Source organism: Erpetoichthys calabaricus, chromosome 11 (genome assembly GCF_900747795.2).
Source record: "Erpetoichthys calabaricus chromosome 11, fErpCal1.3, whole genome shotgun sequence".
NCBI lineage: Eukaryota > Metazoa > Chordata > Cladistia > Polypteriformes > Polypteridae > Erpetoichthys > Erpetoichthys calabaricus.
The window spans coordinates 53957671-53985373 of NC_041404.2; the positions used below are offsets into that span (position 1 = coordinate 53957671).

The 27703-nt window shown below is 40.8% G+C and overlaps 1 protein-coding gene and 1 long non-coding RNA gene across 2 annotated transcripts in view; one reads left to right on the plus strand and one right to left on the minus strand.

Moving 5' to 3' along the window:
- LOC127529691 (uncharacterized) overlaps positions 1–998 on the plus strand; it is a 1175-nt gene extending 177 nt beyond the window's left edge. The window contains exons 1-3 of the long non-coding RNA XR_007936310.1: positions 1–163; positions 315–639; positions 791–998. The exon at positions 1–163 is cut by the window's left edge and continues 177 nt beyond it. This is a non-coding gene — a long non-coding RNA (uncharacterized LOC127529691). The remainder of the gene's footprint in view (positions 164–314; positions 640–790) is intronic.
- Positions 1–27703, minus strand: part of gria1a (glutamate receptor, ionotropic, AMPA 1a) — a 421062-nt gene that overhangs the window by 15080 nt on the left and 378279 nt on the right. The window contains 2 exon segments of the mRNA XM_028813093.2: positions 7302–7549; positions 12007–12205. Coding sequence (XP_028668926.2) covers positions 7302–7549; positions 12007–12205 — 447 coding nt within the window.

The following is a 27703-nucleotide window of genomic DNA, read 5'->3' on the forward strand; positions in this document are numbered from 1 at the left end:
CTTGCTGGCTGATGTAGCCGGCCCTATAGCTGCGATGTGCAAAAGGTTAATAACTGTAGTGAGTTGAGTTGCATTCTCAGCTCTTTATTTGTTTTTTTTCCATTCTATTACAGCATGTAATATATGAGACATCAGGCAAATGAGCTTCTCTTCTGTTTTTGAGGTTCACGGTCCCCATGTACTGGCACTGTGTGAAGGGTTAATAGCTGTGGTGTGCTCATTCACAGTCTTAGCCCTATATTCCTTTTTTACATTTTATTATGGTATATAAAATAAGAGACATCAAACAGAAGCATTTCTCTTCTGTTTTTGAGGTTCACAGTCCCCATGAACTGGCACTGTGCGAAGGGTTAATAGCTGTGATGCGCTCATTTGCAGTCTCAGCCCTTTATTTCTATTGTCCCTTTCGGTTATGGTATGTAAAATAGAAGATATCAGACAGATGAGCTACTCTTCTGTTTCTGAGGATCACAGACCCCATACTGGCTGATGTAGCTGGCCCAGTTTCAGTGATGTGCAAAGGGTTAACAGCGGTGGTGCGTTCAGCTGCAGTCTCCGCTCTTTATTTGTTTTTTCCATTTTGTTATGGCATGTAATATATGAGACATCAGACAGATGAGCTTCTCTTCTGTTTTTGAGGTCCACGTTTCCCATGAACTGGCATTGTGTGAAGAGTTGATAGCTGTGGTGCATTCATTCGAGGTCTTAGCCCTATATTCCTTTTTTACATTTTATTATGGTATATAAAATAAGAGACATCAAACAGAAGCACTTCTCTTCTGTTTTTGAGGTTCACAGTCCCCATGAACTGGCACTGTGCGAAGGGTTAATAGCTGTGGTGCGTTCATTCGTAGTCCCGGCCCTTTATTTCTATTGTCCCTTTCTGTTATGGTATGTAAAATAGAAGATATCAGACAGATGAGCTACTCTTCTGTTTCTGAGGGTCACAGACCCCATGCTGGCTGATGTATTTAGCCCTTCTATCTATCTATCTATCTATCTATCTATCTATCTATCTATCTATCTATCTATCTATCTATCTATCTATCTATCTATCTATCTATCTATCTATCTATCTATCTATCTATCTATCTATCTATCTGTTTTGGTGGTGTGCAAAGTGTTAATTGCTGTGGTGTGTTCAGTCACAGTCTCAATCCTTTATTTTTATTTCCCCTTTCTTTTTGTTATTGTATGTAAAATACAAGACATCAGACAGATGAGCTACTCTTCTGTTTGTGAGGGTCACAGACCCCATACTGGCTGATGTAGCTGACCCAGTTTCAGTGATGTATAAAGGGTTAATAACGGGGTGCGTTCAGCAAGCAGTCTCCGCTCTTTATTTGTTTTTTCCATTTTGTTATAGCATGTAATATATGAGACATCACACAGATGAGCTTCTCTTCTGTTTTTGAGGTCCACGTTTCCCATGAACTGGCATTGTGTGAAGAGTTGATAGCTGTGGTGCGTTCATTCACAGTCTTAGCCCTATATTCCTTTTAAAAATTTTATTATGGTATATAAAATAAGAGACATCAAACAGAAGCACTTCTCTTCTGTTTTTGAGGTCCACGGTTCCCATGTACTGGCACTGTGTGAAGAGTTAATAGCTGTGGTGCGTTCATTCGCAGTCTTGGCCCTTTATTTCTTTTTCACATTTTATTAGATAGATAGATAGATAGATAGATAGATAGATAGATAGATAGATAGATAGATAGATAGATAGATAGATAGATAGATAGATACTTTATTAATCCCAAGGGGAAATTCACATACTCCAGCAACAGCATACTGATAAAGAACAATATTAAATTAAAGAGTGATAACAATGCCGATAACAATGCAGGTATACAGACAGACAATAACTCTCTATAATTTTAACATTTTAAAATACGTTTATTATTGTATCTTCTTATATAATACGCTACCATGGCTGTTTGTTTGTCTGTCCAGGATTTTAAATCACCTGCAGCTCGCAAACCGTTTGACCTATTGACCTGAAATTTGCTACACATATACTACGTGACCTGTACTGTCCGCTTTCGGGGTGATGCTTGACCTCCAAGGTTATTTCTCTTTTTATTTTTATTTCATTTTATTGTAGAATCAACTCTTGGCAGCCCATGCGGTGCATGCATATGCCGTTCTCCACCTTCGCTGTCACTTCCTCTACCTCTTCATATCTTAAATCATTATCGAGGCAGATTGAAAACTTAAGTGCCAGCTTAAGTGAAAAATGAAAGAAAACGCACTAAGTAATTGTAACACAAACACTGACTTAATCCATTTTAATGTGAAAAGATGCCAACAACAGAAGAGAAGAAGCGGGCCACATTGGTGGAGAAAAGAAGAGCTGCTCAGCAAGCAGCAAGCGCATCAACCTCTGAGCAAATGAATGATAAACGTACAGAGCAGGAGGATGAAAACTATAAGCCAAGTGTATTCGCTGCACGTTATTGTGCAGTGCGCCATTACTGGTATAAAATAAGAGACATCAAACAGGCGCACTTCTCTTCTGTTTGTGTCCACAGACAGTCCTTATCCTGGCTGAAGGAGCTGGTGTTATACCGGCGATGTGCAAAGGGTTAATAACTGTGGTGCATTCAGCTGCAGTCTCAGCTCTTTATTTCTTTTTCACATTTCATTATGGTATATAAAATAAGAGACATCAAACAGACACACTTCTCTCCTGTTTGTGTCCACAGTCCCCATTGCTGGCTGATGGAGCCGGCGCTGTACCGGCGATGTGCAAAGGGTTAATAGCTGTGGTGCATTCATTCGCAGTCTCAGCCCTTATTTTGGAGTTTTTTTCCCATTCTGTTGTGGTATGTAAAATACGAGACCTCAGACAGATGAGCTTCACTTCTGAATGTGAGGTTCACTGACAGAGCCGGCGCTGTACCAGCGCTGTATGAAGTAATTGTTGTGGTGCGTTCATCCGCAGTCTAAGCAATTTATTTCTTTTATCCATTCTGTGCAGTAAAATAAAACATCAGACCGTCGAGATTCTCTTCTGTTTGTGATGTTCAAAACACACGTTTTCCTTATTCTTCACCGCTACATTCTATGCATTGTACTTTCAGGTGAGCATTCATTGGTTGTCAGCTCTCCAGCATACAAAGCCCACCCCTCTGACTAACGAGAAAATCCAACAGATTTGGTTTTATCATAGTCCGCTGCTGACCAGATGGTCTTGGTCGTTAAGTATGTCATATTAGCTGATCGTCTTCACGGGAGCGCACCACCTACTGACTCTGACTAGCTAGCTAGAGTTAGGATTAGAGTTAGGATTAGGGTTAGGGGTCCGCGTTCTTTTAGATATTTGAAATTTAATTTCAGAAAATATCATTTAAAAAAGAAAAAGAGACACTTATTTGATTTTCAACTTAAAAGGGAAAAATGATAAACGCAAAACATTTACTTTTTTCCTTTTGTTCTTTCGCACATCAGAAAAGAAAAATGCAAGAAATGAGAATGAGAAAACGCCCTTTACTTGACGTTCGTAAAATAACTGCTACATCAATGAAGCAACGTTTGCAAAGCTTGTATATTTACCTGAAAGATGGAACTCAGTTTTTCTGCAGTTATGTTCTCGTCCCGGAGTGTCACTCTTTTACTGTTCCGAAAAACAACGGACTGCTGATCGGTCCGTGTACTTTCTGGTATTTGAAATTTCATTTCAGAAAATATCATTTAAAAAAGAAAAAGAGGCACTTATTTGATTTTCAACTTAAAAGGGAAAAATGAAAAACGCAAAACAATGACTTTTTTTTTTCCCTTTTGTTCTTTCGCACATCAGAAGAGAAAAATGCAAGAAACGAGAACACGCCCTTTATTTATTTTGTCTGAACCAGAGGTTTTTGTAGGTCAACAACCTGGTCAGGTAATGCGCCACTTGCAGCAAACTCTGGTCACTGGTGTGTAGACTGGTTTGCAAAGTTTGTATTTTTACCTGAAAGATGCGACTCCGTTTTTCTTCTGTCATGTCCTCGTCCCGGATACTTTTCTGGATTTATTTGTGATTCAAATAATGAAAGTGTAATAGCTCAAAAACAACAAAACAGACACATTTTCGTTGTTTGTACTTCTTCTTCTGCGCGATTTTTGACGACAAGTGCAAACAGTCCTCCTCACAACACATCGATCGACGGTCTTGAAGTTACACTGCGGGGCATCACTAGAGGATGGACGATTACGTTGTTTTTTGGAACACTAAGAGAGTGACACTCCGGGACGAGGGCATGACTGCAGAAAAACTGAGTCGCATCTTTTAGGTAAAAATACAAGCTTTGCTTTATTGATGTGGCAGTTCTTTTATGAACGTTATTGTTGCTACTTACTGTGAAACAGCTAACATTTGGTAATTTCATTTACTAACACTAAGTCTGGCAATTTTTATAGTGCTATCATTTTGAATGGATGCTCATTGACTTTTACCGGCTACTACAGCTAGTAAACGTTTCAAGTATTAACAGTGCGCACAAGTATAACACATGTTAGAAGAGCAACGTGATTTACAGAAAGTTTTCTTAACGTGTTACACTTGTCAATGAACAACCATTCACACATTTACACACATTCACACATTGGTCGATGTGTTGTGAGGAGGACTGTTCGCACGTGTCGTCAAATATCGCACAGAAGAATAAGTAACTCCGGTGCCAGACAACGAAAATGCGTCTGTTTTGTTGTTTTTTAGCGATTACACTTTCATTATTTGAATCACAAATAAATTCAGAAAAGTATGTGTAATTTTAAATTTATGACTGCTATTTTTTACCACAGAATTAAAAAATACCTTATTTTTCCCTAATTTTATTATTTAATCAAAAATCAAAATCTGAAAATTCCTTTCATTTTCGTGTTTTCATTTTTGCTCCTAAAATGAAATTTTAAATACCAAAAAGTACACAGACCCGGATGCCAGTGTAACTTCAATGACGTCGATCGATGTGTTGTGAGGAGGACTGTTGGCACGTGTCGTCAAAAATCGCGCAGAAGAAGAACTTTGGGTTTCAGACAACAAAAATGCATCTGTTTTGTTGTTTTTGATCTATTACACTTTCAGTATTTGAATCACAGATAAATACAGAAAAGTATGTGTAATATTATGTTTATGACTGCTATTTGTGTCCATAGAATTAAAAAATGCCTTATTTTCCCTCATTTTATTATTTAATCAAAAATCCAAATCTGAAAATTCCTTTCATTTTCGTTTTTGTTTCTAAAATGAAATTTCAAACACCAAAAAGTTCACAAAATATCATTTAAAGATGGTCCGTTTACTTTTTGGTGTACTTTTTTCCCATCCATCAGTTTCCGGTCCCACCCCATAAATGGTCTCCCTCATCATATGCATGCTGTCTGTGGTAATGCAATATGCTATATCACTGACCTTGGAAATCAGTTCTTTGCAAACTGTACAGTATACGGGGCCGGAAAAACCCCAAACCTTTATGCCTTTGCTGTCTTTTTATTACAATAGATTTAAAATAGATGAATGGATTCTGGGTGGCGCTGCTGCCTCGCAGTAAGGAGACCTGGGGTTCACTTTCCGGTTCCTCCCTGAGTTTGCATGTTCTCCCCGTGTCTGCGTGGGTTTCCTCCCACAGTCCAAAGACATGCAGGTTAGGTGCACTGGCGATCATAAATTGACCCTAGTGTGTGTGCTGGGTGTGTGTGTGTGCCCTGCGGTGGGCTGGCACCTTGCCCAGGATTTGTTCCTGCCTTGTGCCCTGTGCTGGCTGGGATTGGCTCCAGCAGACCCCCGTGACCCTGTGTTAGGATATAGCGCAGTGAAAGGCAACCTTTTTTGAGCTGTGGCGCACTAAGTCCAAAAAGTTTCTTTCGCGGTGCATCTGAGGGACTGCCCATAAATAAAGTCGTGACGACACAATCTATGGACAATCGCCAATAAAAACAGTTAATTTTACAAGTTTGAAAGACATTTTATTAATAAAGGAATCAAAGGATAAATCTTAAATTTAATTAATGTGAACGTTGAGATTGTTTTTCAGCACATATGAGATTGATGTTTGCATGTTCTCCCCGTGTCTGCGTGGGTTTCCTCCGGGCGCTCCAGTTTCCTCCCACAGTCCAAAGACATGCAGGTTAGGTGGATTGGCGATTCTAAATTGGCCCTAGTGTGTGCTTGGTGTGTGGGTGTGTTTGTGTGTGTCCTGTGGTGGGTTGGCACCCTGCCCAGGATTGCTTCCTGCCTTGTGCCCTGTGTTGGCTGGGATTGGCTCCAGCAGACCCCCATGACCCTGTGTTCAGATTCAGCGGGTTGGAAAATGGATGGATGGATGAGATTGATGCAAGGATCAATTTTCGAAAGACAGACGCGCATTTCCTTGTCGATCATTTGAAGTCTCTCGCGTTTCTTAGACTTCATTTCCGTAATCTGTACAGTGAGCGAGATCTTCTAACAACGAGACTTTTTAAGTCTCACGTGATGTGTTTTTGACACCGCTGGTGTTGATATTATGATGAATGGTGAACAACGAAAATTTTAACTTGCATTCAAAATAAATACATTCGTTTATTCAACAATCTGATTAACCGTTATCTGTTTTTCCAACATAAAATATTTTTTTTAAACATTATCTTTTTAATCAATTTTAAATATTTTACAAAAGTTTTCGCGGCGCCCCTAGAAAATGCACCGGTTGCCCAACAGTGATAGCGGGTTGGAAAATGACTGACTGAATGGATCCTCATAATTATTGCACTGACTCTATGTATATCTTCATATTGTCATCTGGCATTTTTTGTGTGGTTTCAGAAGCCTGTTTGTGTCATTTCTAAAGCATCAAAGGGCCAACGTCTCAGGTTTTGACCAATTTCACCGAATCCCTGGCTTCTCTTGAGTATTTACTGCACCCATGGAGTGAATTTCATGATATAAATAGGACTTAAGGTCCATCGAGTGCGTGTGTAGATAATGATTCAAGGAAAGAATTATATGAAACATGCAATACAAAATAAAAACTGAATTACCATCAGACATAGAGAAGTATATAATAGGCATAAAACAAGAGGAGTCTGCACACACTGGCAATTTCATACATTAGTGGCTGAATATATTTAATTAGGAAATATGAGTGACATGTAATTCAGGCTCTTCTGTGTAATACTGCATATTTGTATAAGGTGTAAACAGTTTTATTTCATAAAATTAAAAATTGCATTTAAATTGCATGATAGGAAATTAAAGCAATGGTTTTACATTTCCCCTCAATTCACATTTTATATTAAAAAAATGAAGTAAACATATATATTATTTATATTTCGGCATCTACCTTAATGCAGATCCTTTTGGCGTGGCAATCCCATAGCCTTTGGAGTCCAGGTTTCCTCCCACTTTCATGGTATCGCAGGGTTTTCGCTGTTCAATGTATTCGTTCATAGTGGACTCCAACAGATAGGCATACTTCCCTTTTGATTTTCTTACCCTGACAACTCCCTCATCCGTTGTTTTTACAAATACAGATGGCTCTGCCGCTTTCATGTAGGACCACATCTTTTCAAACACTGCAATTTTGGATCTCTGAAGAGATAATGTGAATACCGTTATCTTAAAAAACATCTGGAAAGAAGACATCAGGAAACAGTTAAAACAAGCAAGTCGGATTCAAGTCTAGTCTGTATTTTTTTTTTTCCGTAAAATTGTTCAGGCATACTTTATGACTTTCAGTAAATCATAAGCACAACAGAAAACAAGAAAACGACACAAGTCCCATCTGGAGCTAACCCATACACCAAGGAGTTGTAATCCATCACTTGACACTGTCTTACTGCTTAAACAAAGAGGCTACGATTTATAACATTGCCATTCACTGTAGCATGAGACTCGTCATCCATTTTGTCAGACATTTATTCTTCACGTCTTCCTGACATTAGACTGTCTGACTAAGTGAACGAGCCTCCATATTTAGTGAGGAGTTTTGAGCTCAATAGCCCTCAAAGTTGCATAAAAGTGTTACCTGCCTGATTCAAATCAAAAGTAATGTCTCTCCTTCTGGTTTATATATGTACTAGTCATTTAGCCCGTTACAATAACGGGCGCCAGAACAGTAGTACATAAACATTAGTAGGAACAGTCTATATTAAATGGCAAGGGACTTTGACCTCATTCTGTTTGTTGGTCGTATTTTTCTTTGTCTTTCAGCCTTTCTTTTGCTGATGTTTACTTTCTGAGCTGACCGTTCTTCGTGGGCTGCCGCCGTGTATTGTGTGTCTTTAATTTTCTGTGACAGTAATACTGTCTTGTACGGCTCTATTCAATAAGGGCACGCACAAAAAGGCGAGCTTCAAAAGGGCGACCTCAATTGAGCGCAGCGAATAAAGGTGTTCGTAGATAATTTAGTTCAAATGGCTCTGGAATATGTGAAGAGCAACAAAGGTGCAGATCTTTATTTACGCGCGCCTTTATTCACTGCGCCCAATTGAGGTCGCCCTTTTGAGGCTCGCCTTTTTGTGCGCGCCCTTATTGAAGGATACCGTCTTGTACGTCCGCTGGCTTGTACGTCTGTAATATACCTTTAATTTTCTCTGGCGGTAATACAGGCGTGCGCGTCGGTAATATGCCTTTAATCTCCTCTGACAGTAATACTGGCTTGTATGTGGCTGTAATATGAGTCACTGTATTGTGTACCTTTAATTTCCTCTCGCAGTAATACTGGTTTGTATTTCCGTAAAACGCCTCTAACTTTCTCTGACAGTAATATCGCGCATCGCACCGTGCCCCGCGCATGCACACTTCACCAGAAGACACCTGGACGCACACAGGGATTTTATTAAAGAGGATATACGAGGGTAAATCAAAAAGTCAAGGGAATTTGAAAGTTACATGGAATCTGCAATGGATAGAAGGTGACGCAGTACAACAGGTTTATGATGGCGTATGGGTACTTAGAACACACACAGCGCTCTGCCATTAGTCTAATTGAAGCTAAGCTCAAATGAACTTGGATTTTTAGAACATTAGAACAATCTAGATGAGAACAGGCCATTCAGCCCAACAAAGCTCACCAGTCCTATCCACTTATTTCTTCCAAAAAAAACCATCAAGTCGAGTTTTGAACGTCCCTAAAGTCTGACTGTCCACCACACTACTTGGTCACTTATTCCAAGTGTCTGTGGTTCTCTGTGTCCAAATGTTTGTGTGTAGTACTAGGGTGATTACATCTTGCCTGAAGAAGGGGCCTGAGTTGCCTCAAAAGCTTGCATATTATCATCCTTTTAGTTAGCCAATAAAAGGTGCCATTTTGCTTGACTTCTCACTAATGTTTGTGTGAAATTTACCCTTCACAAGTTTCCAACTGTGTCCCCAAGTTCTTGATGAACTCATTTTAAAGTCACCGTCTCGATCCACTGCACTAATTCCCTTCATAATTTTAAGCACTTCAGTCAGGTCTCCTCTTCATCTTCTTTTGCTTAAACAGTAAAGGCTCAGCTCTTTTAATCTTTCCTCATAACTCATCCCCTGTAGTCCTGGAATCAGCCTAGTCGCTCTTCTCTGGGCCTTTTCTAGTGCTGCTTCTTCTTCTTCTTTCGGCTGCTCCCATTAAGGGTTGCCACAGCGGATCATCTTCTTCCATATCTTTCTGTCCTCTGTATCTTGCTCTGTCACACCCATCACCTGCATGTCCTCTCTCATCACATCCATAAACCTTCTCTTAGGCCTTCCTCTTTTCCTCTTCCCTGGCAGGTCTATCCTTAGCATCCTTCTCCCAATATACCCCTCATCTCTCCTCTGCACATGTCCAAACCAATGCAATCTCGCCTCTCTGACTTTGTCTCCCAACCGTCCCACCTGAGCTGACCTTCTAATGTCCTCATTTCTAATCCTGTTCATCCTTGTCACACCCAATGCAAATCTTAGCATCTTTAACTCTGCCACCTCCAGCTCTGTCTCCTGCTTTCTGGTCAGTGCCACCGTCTCCAGCCCATATAACATAGCTGGTCTCACTACCGTCCTGTAGACCTTCCCTTGCACTCTTGGTGATACCCGTCTGTCACAAATCACTCCTGACACTCTTCTCCACCCACTCCACCCTGTCTGCACTCTCTTCTTCACCTCTCTTCCACAATCCCCATTACTCTTTACTGTTGATCCCAAGTATTTAAACTCATCCACCTTCACCATCTCTACTCCCTGCATCCTCACCATTCCACTGACCTTCCTCTCATTCACACACATGCATTCTGTCTTGGTGGTCCTACTGACCTTCATTCCTCTCCTCTCCAGAGCAGATATCCACCTCTCCAGAGTCTCCTCAACCTGCTCCCTACTATGGATTTGTTCTGTTCTGTGTATTGTATTGTATTGACCCCCCTTCTTTTGACACCCACTGCACACCCAACCTACCTTGTATGGGGTCTCTCTTTGAACTGCCTTTCCCGAGGTTTCTTCCATTTTTCCCTACTAGTTTTTTTTTGGGAGTTTTTCCTTGTCTTCTTAGAGAGTCAAGGCTGGGGGGCTGTCAAGAGGCAGGGCCTGTTAAAGCCCATTGCGGCACTTCTTGTGTGATTTTGGGCTATACAAAAATAAACTGTATTGTATTGTACTATAGCTACAGATCACAATGTCATCAGCAAACATCACAGTCCACGGGGACTCCTGTCTAATCTCATCTCTTGCTAGTGCTGCTATGTCCTTTTTATATTCTGGAGACCAGAACTGCACCAAGTACTCCAGATGAGGCCTCGCCAATGTGTTATAAAGGTTGAGCAGAACCTCCTGTGACTTGTACTCCACACATCAAGACGCTATATAACCTGACATTCTGTTAGCCATCTTAATAGCTTTTGAACACCATCTGGAAGTCGATAGCTTAGAGTCCACTATGACTCCTAAATCCTTCTCATGAGGTGTACTCTCGATTTTCTGACCACCCATTGTGAATTCAAACCTCACATTTTTACTCCCTATGTGTAATTCTTTACATTTACTGACATTAAATTCCATCTGCCACACGTCTGCCAAAGCCTGTATGCTGTCCAAGTCCTTATTTAGCCAAGTTTCTGTTATTGCTATAATATCATAATTATGCTCTGCTACATACAACTCTAACTCACTTGCCTTATTTTTGAGCACAGTTATTTTTGGGCACAATTACCGACTCCTTTTCCCTTTAAACCCATAGACTTGACTAAGTACAGCTGAAAGTGCAACGATGCCACTTCCTGTCTGATCCAAAAGCCCCGCCTCTTCCACCTCCACCATTAAATAACAACAGATGAATCCAGAAGGGCGGCACGGTGGCACAGTGGTAGCGCTGCTACCTCGCAGTTAGCAGACCTGGGTTCACTTCCCTGGTCCTCCCTGCGTTGAGTTTGCATGTTCTCCCCGTGTCTGCGTGGGTTTCCTCCCACAGTCCAAAGACATGCAGGTTAGGTGGATTGGCGATCCTAAATTATCCTTGGTGTGTGCTTGGTGTGTGTGTGTGTTTGCCCTGCGGTGGGTGGGCACCCTGCCCAGGATTTGTTCCTGCCTTGTGCCCTGTGCTGGCTGGGATTGGCTCCAGCAGACCCTTGTGACCCTGTATTTGGATATAACGGGTTGGATAATGGATGGATGGATGGATGGATGAATTCAGTGGGGAACCCGCATTTGTGTGAGACGTTGTTCCTCAGCAGAAGTGAACCTTATAATTGACAGACCCATCTTTGGATTCACTCGATTTCGTTCTTTTTCATTCACAGATTTTTTATGGACATTTTGCTGTTGTCTGTTGTTGCCCAGCATTGCTCACCATAGATGCTGGTCATATCAGAAAGTTATTACCTGAATTCTGCATGAAAACACGAGATTACATTTTTTAGGTCCACCAATACAAACTACATGGGGTAAGTAACACAAAAAAAATCATTATTTTTTTAAAATGCAAGGCTAATAATTGCAAGTGTGTTGTAACCTTTGATTCTCTTTAGCTTTTTTAAGTTACATTAATTATACACTAAAATCCCCAGAAACTGCTTAGAGTAATAAACATCCCTTACCCTAAAGAATTCTTTTGTCGATCCTGCATCGAGTGTCCCATATGCAATCTCGGTCTGTTTGGCAAGATCTTCTGCACTCTCGATCGGTGATACCATCCTCTCGACTGTCAGGAAGGCTGCCAGATTGGCAGTGTAAGAAGAGATTATGATTAAGGTAAAGAACCACCAGACACCTCCAACAATACGGCCAGAGAGGGATCTAATGAAAAAGATGGAATAAGAATAAGATTTAGGGAGAGGGGGTTACAAGGGGGGAAAAAATCCAATTCAGATTTTGGTCAAAATGTAAAAGAATGAATAAGCATGAGAGAGCCCTCCATATCATCTTAGGACAAAGACACATTTTTTACTTCATTTACACCTCTGCTCCCCAATTTAAAATTACAGATCAACATCATTAAAGTGCACATTGCAGACTTTCATTTAAGGGGATTTGCGTACTTTCCGGTCAAACCACGGCCATCTTAACAGCAGCATAGGCCCCTGGGAAAAGTAATGTACTGGGGACCCCTGTTTTGACAGCAAAACAGAAACATCAGAAACATCCTGGGGCCCCCGTGCCCACTGTGCCCATACGTTAAGACGGCCCTGGGTCACACCATGTAGAAACAACAACACCTTTAATACATGATCCGCCATTTTAGGGCATGATGTTTTGTTACACAACATTTCATCATATTGGATTTAATTTGGTGTTTTTGAACCTGATCAACAGAGAAGAGCCTTTAATGTCAGTAGCCATACCACCTGCACATCAGAAGAGGTCATCTACCGTAAATGAGACGGTACAAACATTACTCCTTAACAATCTCTAGATGATAATGTCTGTTGAACAAACAGGTATCGCTAGCTAAGTGGAGGTAAGGTGCGCTCCAACACGTGGTGAGAGGTACAGGGACTCGAACGGAGACTGGCGAGTGAATGAAGAGGGCCCTGCCCTGCTCCCTACTCCCTTCGGCCCGCAGCGTCTCTCTCAGATTCACGAAAAAAAATTGGTGCCGCAACCGAACTATGACACTTTGAGCAATGAGAGAAGAAGCAAAATCAACTGGAATGTTCAAGCAAATAATAGAAAAAAAACCCGATCTAAATCCATGAAGTAGTTCTCTCGTGAAAAGCGGACAGACATACAGAGAGAGACATTGGATTTTATATATAAACTACTCAAAAAAATGAAAGGATAGATAGATGAAAGGCACTATATAATAGATAGATAGATAGATAGATAGATATGAAAGGCACTATATAATAGATAGATAGATAGATAGATAGATAGATAGATAGATAGATAGATAGATAGATAGATAGATAGATAGTGTCACAGTTTGAGGCCCTTGTCGTCCTCTTGAACCTTCTGACTCGACTCCAGACACCAGGTAAAAGTCCAAATATTACTTTTATTGGAACAATACCGTGCACAAAGCACCCTCCACTCCACAATATTCATAAATCAATAAACACTACAATAATCAATCCTCCACACTCCCAGACACTTCGCCACCCTTCCTCCCAGCTCAGCTCAGTGTACTGGTTTCCCAGAGTCCTTTATATAGTCCCTGACCCGGAAGTGTTTCTCCCTTCTGTCCATGTGATCATGAACACTTCCGGGTCGGATAAAAAGCTCCTTTCTTCAACCCGGAAGCACGTCGTTTCCTCTTGTCATGTGATCATGACGCACCTCCGGGTTATAGGGCAAGTAAGAGTCCAGCAGTCTCCCCACAGCAACTCCTCGTGGTCCCCATGGTATCCAGCAGGGCTGTGCATATAAACTATAAATTCCATGAGGCCCTGCTGGAATTTGGGGAACATCCACGCTGTTGGGAGAGCTCCATCTGGCGGCCTGGGGGTGAGGGCTGGAATATTTAGCTGGCCACACACCACAATAGATAATATATAATAGATATAATAGGAACCCTTTTTAATGAGAGTATAGCATCAAGTCAATGACACTTATGGGCTATTGATCTGCTCAGTTCAGTAGCAGAGGGTCTTGTTCATCAGTTTCAGCTGCTTTGGTGCGCTAGAGGGGCAACACTGAGACGACCCCCAAAACAGAAATGAATGGTTTAACAGGTGGAGGGAGGCCACTGACATTTTTCCCATCCTCATCTGTTTTGTCACTCGTTTTGCATTTGGCTACGGTCAGTGGCACTACTGGTAGCATGAGGCCATACCTGGACCCTACAGAGGTGGCACAGGTAGTCCATGATGGCACATCAATACGTGTCATTGCCAGAAGGTTTGCTGTGTCTCCCAGGACAGTCTGAAGGGCATGGAGGAGATTCCAGAAGGCAGACAGGCAGTTACTCTAGGAAAGCTGGACAGGGCCCCTCGTTGAAGGTCCTTAACCCATCAGCAGGACCCACTGGTATCTGCTCCTTTGAGCAAGGAGGAACAGGATGAGCACTGCCAGAGCCTACAAAATGACCTACAGCAGGCAGGCAGGCCACTGATGTGAATGTCTCTGAGCAAACAGTCAGAAACAGACTTCATGAGGGTGGCCTGAGGGCCCAACGTCCTCTAGTGGTCCCTGTGCTCACTTGCTGGCACCATGGATTGGCATTTGCCATAGAATACAGGAATTGTATTCTCCACAATTTGATTGCGGAGATCTACAGAGAGATCCTTGGACCTCATGACTTGGTATTTGTGAATTGTGAGACTTTATATCCACGGGTGCACATCAGACTTTCTAAATGATGTCCACTCAGTTCAGTTTACCACAGTTGAACTTCAGTCAAGTTCTGGAAACATCTCATGGAGACTTAAAGCAAACAAGAGGCACCTGAGTGCAACAGAGTGTAACTACAGACCACAATACCTATGAGGTCGGTCACACAACGGCCCAATGTCACAAAATACCCTCAACGCCAGCCATGACATGCCCATTGCATTACACTGTGGATGAGATTAGGGTAATGGGAGGGATAGATAGATAGATAGATAGATAGATAGATAGATAGATAGATAGATAGATAGATAGATAGATAACAATAATAATAATAATAATAAATTTTATTTATATTGCACTTTATATTTTAGCAATCCCAAAGTGCTACAGAGTAAAAATAGAATAATAAAATAAAAAAAAAGAACAGAAGAGTCTATAAAATACTTTAACAAAATGACTTTCTAAAAAGATGAGTTTTTAGGTTTCGCTTAAAGGCCTCAGTCGACTGTGGGGCTCTCAGGTAATCAGGGAGGGCATTCCACAGCCTCGGCGCCACCGATGAAAACGCCCTGTCAACCATGCTGCTGAGCTTAGTTCTGGGGACTTGAAGAGTGTTAGTGAGTACAGAGCGGAGGGAACGTAAGGAGTTATGGGGGGTAAGGAGTTCCTGTAGATAAAGAGGGGCATGTCCATAAATGCACTGATGGGTAAGAAGGGAGACCTTGTACTCTATTCTGAATGAAACAGGGAGCCAGTGAAGGGTTTTCAGGATTGGGGTAATGTGATCATACTTTCGCACCCTCATCAGGATCCTGGCAGCGCTGTTCTGAATATACTGGAGTCTCTGGATACTCTTGCCAGGAATCCCAATGAGGAGTGCATTACAGTAATCCAGCCTGGAAGAGACAAAGGCATGGACGAGCTTCTCTGCATCTGCCAGGGTGAGTAATGGGCGGAGTTTGGCGATGTTCTTGAGATGGTAAAAAGATGACTTACAGAGATATTTGATGTGGGTGTCAAAAGTAAGTTGGGAGTCCATTCTAACACCCAAATTAGTAACAGATGTGGAAAGAGGAATATTTTGGCCAGAGAAAGTAATACTGGTGATGGTAGATAGATAGATAGATAGATAGATAGATAGATAGATAGATAGATAGATAGATAGATAGATAGATGAAAGGCAAAATATAAGAGATAGATAGATAGATAGATAGATAGATAGATAGATAGATAGATAGATAGATGTGAAAGGCACTATATGATAGATAGATAGATAGATGAAAGGCAAAATATAAGAGGTAGATAGATAGATGTGAAAGTCACTATATGATAGATAGATAGATAGATAGATAGATAGATAGATAGATAGATAGATAGATAGATAGATGAAAGGCAAAATATAAGAGGTAGATAGATAGATGTGAAAGGCACTATAGATAGATAGATAGATAGATAGATAGATAGATAGATAGATAGATAGATAGATAGATAGATGAAAGGCAAAATATAAGAGATAGATAGATAGATAGATAGATAGATAGATAGATAGATAGATAGATAGATAGATAGATAGATAGATAGATAGATGTGAAAGGCACTATATGATAGATAGATAGATAGATAAATAGATGAAAGGCACTATATGATAGATAGATAGATAGATAGATAGATAGATAGATAGATAGATAGATAGATAGATAGATAGATAGATAGATGAAAGGCAAAATATAAGAGGTAGATAGATAGATGTGAAAGGCACTATAGATAGATAGATAGATAGATAGATAGATAGATAGATAGATAGATAGATGTGAAAGTCACTATATGATAGATAGATAGATAGATAGATAGATAGATAGATAGATAGATAGATAGATAGATAGATAGATAGATGAAAGGCAAAATATAAGAGGTAGATAGATAGATAGATAGATAGATAGATAGATAGATAGATAGATAGATAGATAGATGAAAGGCAAAATATAAGAGATAGATAGATAGATAGATAGATAGATAGATAGATAGATAGATAGATAGATAGATAGATAGATAGATAGATAAATGGATGAAAGGCACTATATAATAGATAGATAGATAGATAGATAGATAGATAGATAGATAGATAGATAGATAGATAGATAGATAGATGAAAGGCAAAATATAAGAGATAGATAGATGTGAAAGGCACTATAGATAGATAGATAGATAGATAGATAGATAGATAGATAGATAGATAGATAGATAGATAGATGTGAAAGGCACTATATGATAGATAGATAGATAGATAGATAGATAGATAGATAGATAGATAGATAGATAGATAGATAGATGAAAGGCACTATATAATAGACAGATAGATAGATAGATAGATAGATAGATAGATAGATAGATAGATAGATAGATAGATAGATAGATAGATAGATAAATGGATGAAAGGCACTATATAATAGATAGATAGATAGATAGATAGATAGATAGATAGATAGATAGATAGATAGATAGATAGATAGATGAAAGGCAAAATATAAGAGATAGATAGATGTGAAAGGCACTATAGATAGATAGATAGATAGATAGATAGATAGATAGATAGATAGATAGATAGATAGATAGATAGATAGATAGATAGATAGATGTGAAAGGCACTATATGATAGATAGATAGATAGATAGATAGATAGATAGATAGATAGATAGATAGATAGATGAAAGGCACTATATAATAGACAGATAGATAGATAGATAGATAGATAGATAGATAGATAGATAGATAGATGAAAGGCAAAATATAAGAGATAGATAGATAGATAGATAGATAGATAGATAGATAGATAGATAGATAGATAGATAGATGTGAAAGGCACTATATGATAGATAGATAGATGAAAGGCACTATATGATAGATAGATAGATAGATAGATAGATAGATAGATAGATAGATAGATAGATAGATAGATGTGAAAGGCACTATATGATAGATAGATATAGATAGATAGATAGATAGATGAAAGGCACTATATGATAGATAGATAGATAGATGAAAGGCAAAATATAAGAGGTAGATAGATAGATGTGAAAGGCACTATAGATAGATAGATAGATAGATAGATAGATAGATAGATAGATAGATAGATAGATAGATAGATGTGAAAGTCACTATATGATAGATAGATAGATAGATAGATAGATAGATAGATAGATAGATAGATAGATAGATGTGAAAGGCACTATATGATAGATAGATAGATAGATGAAAGGCACTATATAATAGATAGATAGATAGATGTGAAAGGCACTATATGATAGATAGATGAAAGGCACTATATGATAGATAGATAGATAGATAGATAGATGTGAAAGGCACTATATGATAGATAGATAGATAGATAGATAGATAGATGAAAGGCACTATATGATAGATAGATAGATAGATAGATAGATAGATAGATAGATATATAGATAGATAGATAGATAGATAGATAGATAGATGAAAGGCACTATATGATAGATAGATAGATAGATAGATAGATAGATAGATAGATAGATAGATAGATAGATAGATAGATAGATGTGAAAGGCACTATCTGATAGATAGATAGATAGATAGATAGATAGATAGATAGATAGATAGATAGATAGATGAAAGGCACTATATGATAGATAGATAGATAGATAGATAGATAGATAGATAGATAGATAGATAGATAGATAGATAGATGAAAGGCACTATAGATAGATAGATAGATAGATAGATAGATAGATAGATAGATAGATAGATAGATAGATAGATAGATAGATTGTTTTGCCCTTAAGGGGTATTAAATAGCAGTAGGTATCTGTTCCTCATCAGACACAGTGGATCCTTTATTAATAAAACCGAGGACAGCCTTTAACCTCGCATGTTCAAATCTTACAAACTTCTCATCACATCCATTTGCATTTCACACAATTCCACCTTCCGGCCCCATCGCCATCTCTGCCGCAGCTGCTTAGTGGATGCAGGAGGTGGGCCATTGGCCAGATTGTACTCTTCAGCCAAGAGGGCTTTTCACCAAACTAGAATTGAAAGCACTCCATTCACGCTCTTGTTTGTTCCTTTCACGAATGCTGGAGCTGTCTGATATGTTTAATGTACTCAAACGTCGGCCCTTATTCTCTGTAAACCGCTTTTCTTGATAAGAGCTGCTGCTAATTCTCCACCATCTTACACAAATGCTTTTCTTCAGATGCAGTATTGGGACAACATGCAAAGAAATCTAAAATGCAGGTTGTGTTTTAATGCAGGTTTTGGTGACTAAATAGGTTTATGAGTTTTTCATATGTATATGTATTTTGGGTGCAGTCAATAAGTGTGTTTTATAAAGTGTTTTTTGTAAGGGTGCAGATTTTTTTTCTTTGTTTCAGATGGTTTACATTCCTAATTCAGAATTTGCTTGGGCTGCCGTGAGAGATCAATCTTAATTCTATTACAAACTCTGAGAGTTGTGCCTGTGTACTAATTTATTCCATAATGTAAATATAATAACTAGCAGTCAGGGTGAAGAGCATTCAGGCAAACAAACTATCTGTCCATCCTTAATGTGACTGGTAACATTTTGAATTTGTTTCTCCTTCAGATACGTCTGTGCGCCTGGTGTGGGGGGTGGGGGGGTTGTCTTCCTGGCTCTGCAGAGGTAAGCAATACCACACCGGGATGACAGGGGGTGCTCACGTTAACAGTCTCTCCGTCTTTGCCTGCAGCTCCAAGAACCCGCCAAGTGAAGACATACAGACAGATGTTGAATTATATATATATATATATATATATATATATATATATATATATATATAGAGAGAGAGAGAGAGAGAGAGAGAGAGAGAGAGAGAGAGAGATGATGTTATTTGTTCAGGCTTTTCTGCTAGTATAGAATTTAGTATTTTACTCTGGCTTATTGTCTTTTATTCTATTTAATGATTTGTATGTCTTGTATTTATCTGTTTTAGTGTTCTACGCAGAACATATTTGTATCCAACGTTACATATACCCTGTTGTTCTTTATAAGACTCCGTGAAGTGCCTTGAGCATGGGAAAGGCGCTATAAAAATAAAATATATTATTATTATTTTTATTTTGTTTTATTATTTTATCATTACAGCATTGTCTACAGATCAACTTGACTGATAAGGACACTGCAGGGGGTCCAGAGCGGCAGGGGGAATGCTGTTGATGTATGACAGCACAAGCTTAAACAGCAATCATTTAGAAAAGCCATACATTTCAGAAGATTTCAACATGTCAAATGTGATTCATTATCAGTCCAATTGGATGTGATTAATAACAGGAGAAAGTTATTGTACAGATGTTGAAATAGATAAGGAGAAATGCTGACAAGTTTTAAAAAAAAATATATCTGGCTGCTTCATATTCTAAAGCGTCGCTCCATTGTAACATAAAACAGAGTCAACAAATAGCTTATAAATATTGTTTATTAAGCCGTTAATATTATGATGGACTTTTCTCTGTGGATAACAGCATGACAAATTTCAGCGTCATAAATGCAATAAATTACTTTCACTTTATGTGGAAATATTTTTAATCTTCTTCTCCTTCTTCTTCCGGCTGCTCCCGTTAGGGGTTGCCACAGTGGATCATCTTCTTCCATATCTTATGTGGAAGTATTTTTAATGCAATACAAATGACCTGAGATTTGTCATTTTAAAATAAAAAAAGTTTCCATCAGTACTGCACAGACTTCCTTAAAAGTGTTCGGCCGTATTGTAATTTTTATGTGGTAATTGTGATCTACAGCATCACTGAATATTCGGCAATGATAAAGGATTGTTTTAAAAAGAGAAAAGAAAAACATTCTGATTCTGCACAGGAGCAACATCTCCAGCTCAGCCTGGCAATGACGGATCACCTTATTATCCTCGCTAGCCCACCTATTGGGATTAATAAAGTATCTATCTATCTATCTATCTATCTATCTATCTATCTATCTATCTATCTATCTATCTATCTATCTATCTATCTATCTATCTATCTATCTATCTATCTATCTATCTATCTATCTATCATATAGTGCCTTTCACTCTATCTATCTATCTATCTATCTATCTATCTATCTATCTATCTATCTATCTATCTATCTATCTATCTATCTATCTATCTATCTATCTATCTATCTATCTATCTATCTATCTATCTATCTATCTATCTAGTCAACATACCATCTCTCTCCATGTCGACTCATTATTGCTAAAGCACAGTAAGTCAGTACGCAACCTTAGAGTAGACCACCTGGACCCACTGCAGTTGGCCTGTTAGACAAAGATCGAAGTGGAGGAAGCAATCATCTCTCTGCTCCTGTTGATTAGCGGGTCCGGAGCTTAGAAGAAAGGCCGGTTTTTAAATAAATAATCGTCGTGGTAGTGCGGCCGGAGCGGTTCTCGGATGTGATGTGCTACGGGGCGTTTCCTTGCTTAAGTGCACTTTTTCCACATTTTGTTATGTTACAGCCTTATTCCAAAATGGATTAAATTCATTTTTTTCCTCAGAATTCTACACACAACACCCCATAATGACAACGTGAAAAAAGTTTACTTGAGATTTTTGCAAATTTATTAAAAATAAAAAAATTGAGAAAGCACATGTCCATAAGTATTCACCGCCTTTGCCATGAAGCTCAAAATTGAGCTCAGGTGCATCCTGTTTCCTCTGATCATCCTTGAGATGTTTCTGCAGCTTAATTGGAGTCCACCTGTGGTAAATTCAGTTGACCGGACATGATTTGGAAAGGCACACACCTGTCTATATAAGGTCCCACAGTTGACAGTTCATGTCAGAGCACAAACCAAGCATGAAGTCAAAGGAATTGTCTGTAGACCTCCGAGACAGGATTGTCTCGAGGCACAAATCTGGGGAAGGTTACAGAAAAATTTCTGCTGCTTTGAAGGTCCCAATGAGCACAGTGGCCTCCATCATCCGTAAGTGGAAGAAGTTCAAAACCACCAGGACTCTTCCTAGAGCTGGCCGGCCATCTAAACTGAGCGATTGGGGGAGGAGGGCCTTAGTCAGGGAGGTGACCAAGAACCCGATTGTCACTCTGTCAGAGCTCCAGAGGTCCTCTGTGGAGAGGGGAGAACCTTCCAGAAGGGCAACCATCTCTGCAGCAATCCACCAATCAGGCCTGTATAGTAGAGTGGCCAGATGGAAGCCACTCCTTAGTAAAAGGCACATGGTAGCCCGCCTGGAGTTTGCCAAAAGGCACCTGAAGGACTCTCAGACCATGTGAAAGAAAATTCTCTGGTCTGATGAGACAAAGATTGAACTCTTTGGTGTGAATGCCAGGCGTCACGTTTGGAGGAAACCAGGCACCGCTCATCACCAGGCCAATACCATCCCTACAGTGAAGCATGGTGGTGGCAGCATCATACTGTGGGGATGTTTATCATCGGCAGGGACTGGGAGACTAGTCAGGATAAAGGGAAAGATGACTGCAGCAATGTACAGAGACATCCTGGATGAAAACCTGCTCCAGAGCGCTCTTGACCTCAGACTGGGGCGACGGTTCATCTTTCAGCAGGACAACGACCCTAAGCACACAGCCAAGATATCAAAGGAGTGGCTTCAGGACAACTCTGTGAATGTCCTTGAGTGGCCCAGCCAGAGCCCAGACTTGAATCCGATTGAACATCTCTGCAGAGATCTTAAAATGGCTGTGCACCGACGCTTCCCATCCAACCTGATGGAGCTTGAGAGGTGCTGCAAAGAGGAATGGGCCAAACTGGCCAAGGATAGGTGTGTCAAGCTTGTGGCATCATATTCAAAAAGACTTGAGGCTGGAATTGCTGCCAAAGGTGCATCGACAAAGTATTGAGGAAAGGCTGTGAATACTTATGTACATGGGATTTCTCAGTTTTTTTATTTTTTAATAAATTTGCAAAAACCTCAAGTAAACTTTTTTCACGTTGTCATTATGGGGTGTTGTGTGCAGAATTCTGAGGAAAAAAATGAATTTAATCCATTTTGGAATAAGGCTGTGACATAACAAAATGTGGAAAAAGTGATGCGCTGGGAATACTTTCCGGATGCACTGTAGTAGGAGCGCGAGTGCGGAGGGAGGAAAAAAGATTGGAAGGAAAGAACGGAGGAGGAGGAAGAAAGGGAAGCTGGAATCTGAAAGCCAGAGTGAGAGCGAGAGTGGGCTTGCAGTATTTTTGACAGACAGCTGGGAGAAGAACCCCTAGTAGATTGTTTGGCTGTCACTCGGGGGGCAGGAAGTAGTGGTCGCTCCTTCTGAGCACTTGTGAGGAGATGGAGTGACCGGAAGGCGGTTGGCTCGCCGTATAAGGCGGGAGTCAGAGGCTTGGGAGGTGGAAGCCCCAGCGTGAGCGCCCTGGTTGCTGAAGAACCCAAGTCTCGGTCTGGAGGAGCTAAACGAAGCCAGGGATCAGGAAGCTTCCAGATCAGCAGAAGCAGGAGAAGGTCAGTTGCAGGTAGGGTGACTCCCCTGGTGGACAGACCGGATGGGGAGTTTTATTTTTAAAGGGCTGCATCTAACTATAGTTTTAACCTCCTTTTTAAAGGATTTATTTATTGGGTTTTAACTTGGGCGGCATGGTGGTGCAGTGGGTGGTGCTGTTGCCTCGCAGTTAGGAGACCCGGGTTCGCTTCCCGGGTTCTCCCTGCGCGGAGTTTGCACGTTCTCCCCGTGTCTGCGTGGGTTTCCTCCCACAGTCCAACAACATGCTGGTTAGGTGCATTGGCGATCCTAGCTTGTCCCTAGTGGGTGCTTGGTGTGTGTGTGCGCTCTGCGGTGGGCTGGCGCCCTGCCCAGGGTTTGTTTCCTGCCTTGCACCCTGTGCTGGCTGGGATTGGCTCCGGCAGACCCCCGTGACCCTGTAGTTAGGATATAGCGGGTTGGGTAATGGATGGAAGGATGGGTTTTAACCTCCACATTTTCACTGTTTTTAATGGATTATTTATTTCTGGACATTTGCCCTGCACTATTTATGTGGACACTGGCTTTGTTGTTTGTAATAAAAGCACTTTTCCACCTTTCCCCTTGCTTCATTTTGGTGTCCTCATTGTCCAGCTCATCTGGTTACATTACAGATGGTGTTGGGTTCAAGAGCTCCCAAAAGGGAGATGGGAGCCTAGAGCTGAACCTGCATTGGTCACAACTCCACAAGGCTTATTCTCACCTGGACAAAGCTGGCCGCACTGTGAGTACTCTGTTATTTGATATCTCCAGAGCCTTCAATACAATACAATATAATACAATACAATTTATTTTTGTATAGCCCAAAATCACACAAGAAGTGCTGCAATGGGCCCTGTCTCTTGACAGCCCTCCAGCCTCGACTCTCTAAGAAGATGAGGAAGAACTCTCAAAAAAAAAAAAACTTGTAGGGAAAAAAATGGAAGAAACCTTGGGAAAGGCAGTTCAAAGAGAGACCCCTTTCCAGGTAGGTTGGGCGTGCAGTGGGTGTCAAAAGAAGGGGGTCAATACAATACAATACACAGAACAGAACAAATCCTCAATACAGTATAAAAATAAAAATTTTACAAATACGGAGCAGAATTTAACAGTAGATGATATCACATAGTAGGATTTGGATTTGTTCAGAGTTCTGGAGACCTCAGCCATCAAGCTGCCTCCCCCCATTGGCCATTCCACAACTGAATCAGCACTGGGCCAGCCAATCCAATGAAAGGACCCCTCTAACCCACAATTCCTGTGATCCTCCAATACCATCCAGACACCCCTGTTAAGGGGTCAACTCAGAGAAGTGCAGGTGGAAAAGCATCTGGTGTCCTGGATGATGGACCATCTGTCAGGAATACCACCAGTTTGTGAGACTCGAGGACTGTGTGAGCAACACTGGAGCACCCCAAGGAGCAGGCCTGTCTGCTTTATTCTCCACTCTGTACACCTCAGACTAGAAATAGAACAGCAGGTCAGGTCACTAAGAAGACATTCTGAGATGATTCTGTACTTACGGGATGTATGGATAAAGGGGATGAGACAGAGGAGAGGAGTCAGGGGGAGAACTTTGCTTGTTGGTGCACAGAGAATTGTCTGCATCTTAACATCAGCAAAACCAAGGATCTGCTTATTGACTTTAAGCCTCTACAGTATGTCCAGTCACTTTTCAGGGAGAGGATGTAGAAGTGGTGCACTGCTACAAGTACTATGGGGTCCACATCAATGACAGGTTGGACTGGTCTCAGAAAACAGTGGAACTATAGAAGAAAGGGCAGAGCAGGCTCTTTTTCCTTAGGAGACTGCATTCCTTTAACGTGGGAAGTGACATCCTTCATGTGTTCTACAACTCTGTGATAGCCAGTGTGGTGTGCTGAGTTGGTAACATCACTTTAAGAGAAGCCCACCAAATTAATAAGCTAATTAAAAAGGCAGGCTCAGTCATGGGACACATTCTGGAGTCCCTGGAGGTATCTTCTTCTTCTTTTCACACTTCTGTGCTTAATCAACTTTCTTCTTCTTCTTCTTCTTCTTCTTCTGTGCTTAATCAACTTTCTTCTTCTTCTTTTCACACTTCAATGTAAGGTCAATGTGCTTAACCAACCTTCTCCATACAGCTCAGTCCTGCACCTCCTTCTCAGTCAAGCTCTTTTCCTTCAGAACTTCTTTTACTTCATCCATCCAACTCTGCTTTGGCCTCCCTCACTTTCTGGTCCCCTGTATTTCCATTCTTAGATGTCTCTCCCACTTTTGTTGTACCTCTGATTGTCTCATTTCTTATTCTGTCCTTTTTTTGTAGCCCCACACATCCCCACACAATAACATTCTCATTTCGGTCACATCCAATTTCTTCTTCTGTGCTCCCTTCACTGCCCATGTCTCAGCTCCATACATCATTGCTGGTCTTACCACTGTCTTAAAAACCTCATTTTTAATCTTTGCCTTAATTCTTTCATCACACAATACTCCTGAGACCTTCTTCCAATTGTTTCTTCCATACTGTAATCCTCTGCATCTGATTCTCCATCTTGGTCTACCACTGATCCTCCACTCTTTCAGTAGCTCTCCCTGCGGACTAACTTCTCAATCCTGATCATCATTAAACCTCACACTTCTTCTATTTTTCTCCAACTCTCTATCTTCTAAAGCTCCTCTCCATTCTTCCAACTTCCTCTCCGCTTCCTCTTTTCTGGTGTAACACAAGACAATGCCTGTACAATGCCTTAACCCACCCATAACAAGATCAAAGAGGACAGGACTTCAAGAAGATCCCTGGTGCAGACATTCTCTGACTGGGGTCTTGTAACCCCAACGCTGTTTGTAACCCAAGTCTTCACTTCCTCATACATATCCTGGACAATCCTAGAGGAGCAAAGGAGAGGATGAAGGCAAAACTGAGTGCCATTGTGAACAAAGCTTCACATCCTCTCTCTGTGACACACTGACACTGAGGACTTTCTGCCAATGAATTATTCAGCAGAAGTGTGAGAAGAAACACGACTGGGGGTCCTTTATACCAACAGCGATATGACTGTGCAGTGCCTCACCAGTCAGAAGTTTGTCGTTCTTCTTAGTTTTCTTCCTTTTTAGTCACACTGGTGTGTATTTGAGAGGGGGTTATTTTTATCATAATGTATTAATATTATTAATTAATTGATTTATTATTGGGCTTCTATAAAAGCCAAATTTCATCACAGAGTACAAATATAGTTCTCTTTCTCTGTCTGACTATGAGGAGACGATTGATGACCACAGTCTGAGTTGCACAAATAAACAAAAAGCCGTTTCCTTCTCTTTCTTCTTCCACTGACTGGTCATGAAGGAAGGACAGTAAAATAAAAACAAAAAGTGAATAATCAAAAAATGAGCTCCCACAAATGCAGATTACATCCACCCAAAAATATAAACAGTCGTCACTAATATAAACAGTATATACAAACTTAAGCCCTCTTCGCTCTGCTCCACCAACTCAGCCTTAAAGAAACAACTGAAAGCCTGAAGTGTGGTCAAAGGGCGACCCCTGAGAGTCCGCACTGCGGTTTCATATCGCTAGCCCTCTTGCCTAGCCAATCCTTCCTCACGTCTTCCAGGGTCCCCCAGTATTAAGAGATGTCAAGTCACGCACGCTTAAGTCCTCTTCTGATCAGGTGTAGTGTTATTACTGTTGACAGATGCCAGTTGGGCTCTTTTTTGGTTTTCGTCTGTGGGAACAAATGGAATTCTGCTGGTTGTGGGTTTTTTGGGCTATCCATCCATCCATTTTCCAACCCGCTGAATCCGAACACAGGGTCACGGGGGTCTGCACGAGCCAATCCCAGCCAACACAGGGCACAAGGCAGTGAAGCAATCCCGGGCAGGGTGCCAACCCAACGCAGGACACACACAAACACACCCACACACCAAGCACACACTAGGGCCAATGTAGAATCGCCAATCCACCTAACCTGCATGTCTTTGGACTGTGGGAGGAAACCGGAGCGCTCGGAGGAAACCCACGCAGACACGGGGAGAACATGCAAACTCCACGCAGGGAGGACCCGGGAAGTGAAAGCGGGTCTCCTAACTGTAAGGCAGCAGCGGTACCACTGCGCCACCGTGCCACTTTTTGGGCTACTTTGCAAAAAAAATTCATTATTTTGGGCTATTTCTTAATCCTGCCTACAACAAATTCGCACTCTGAAATATCTCAAATGGGTATCCATACTCTGGGTTTTGGTAGATGCCTAAACCTCTCACTCTTAAAACCTCCTCCCCACTTTCCAGTGTGTCATTTTGTCCAGGTCCAACATTTGGCTATTTCTGGGGGCAAATTTGCTATTGTTAAGAAGTCACTGGGCTGTAAACCTGGAAACTCTAAGCGTCACTATATCAAATCATTACCTTTCCTCACGCATGCACGCGCAGAGATGTATGTGTTTACTGCTTGTGCGTCTTTATAATTACTTTCTTCCTTTTTACAGTTAAATTACGCGGTGAACTTTGAAATAGCTAGGGATGGGCGGAGGGAGCGGTCCGTTTTTGGGGGTGGCATAATTGGCCAAAAGGTTCATGACAATTCG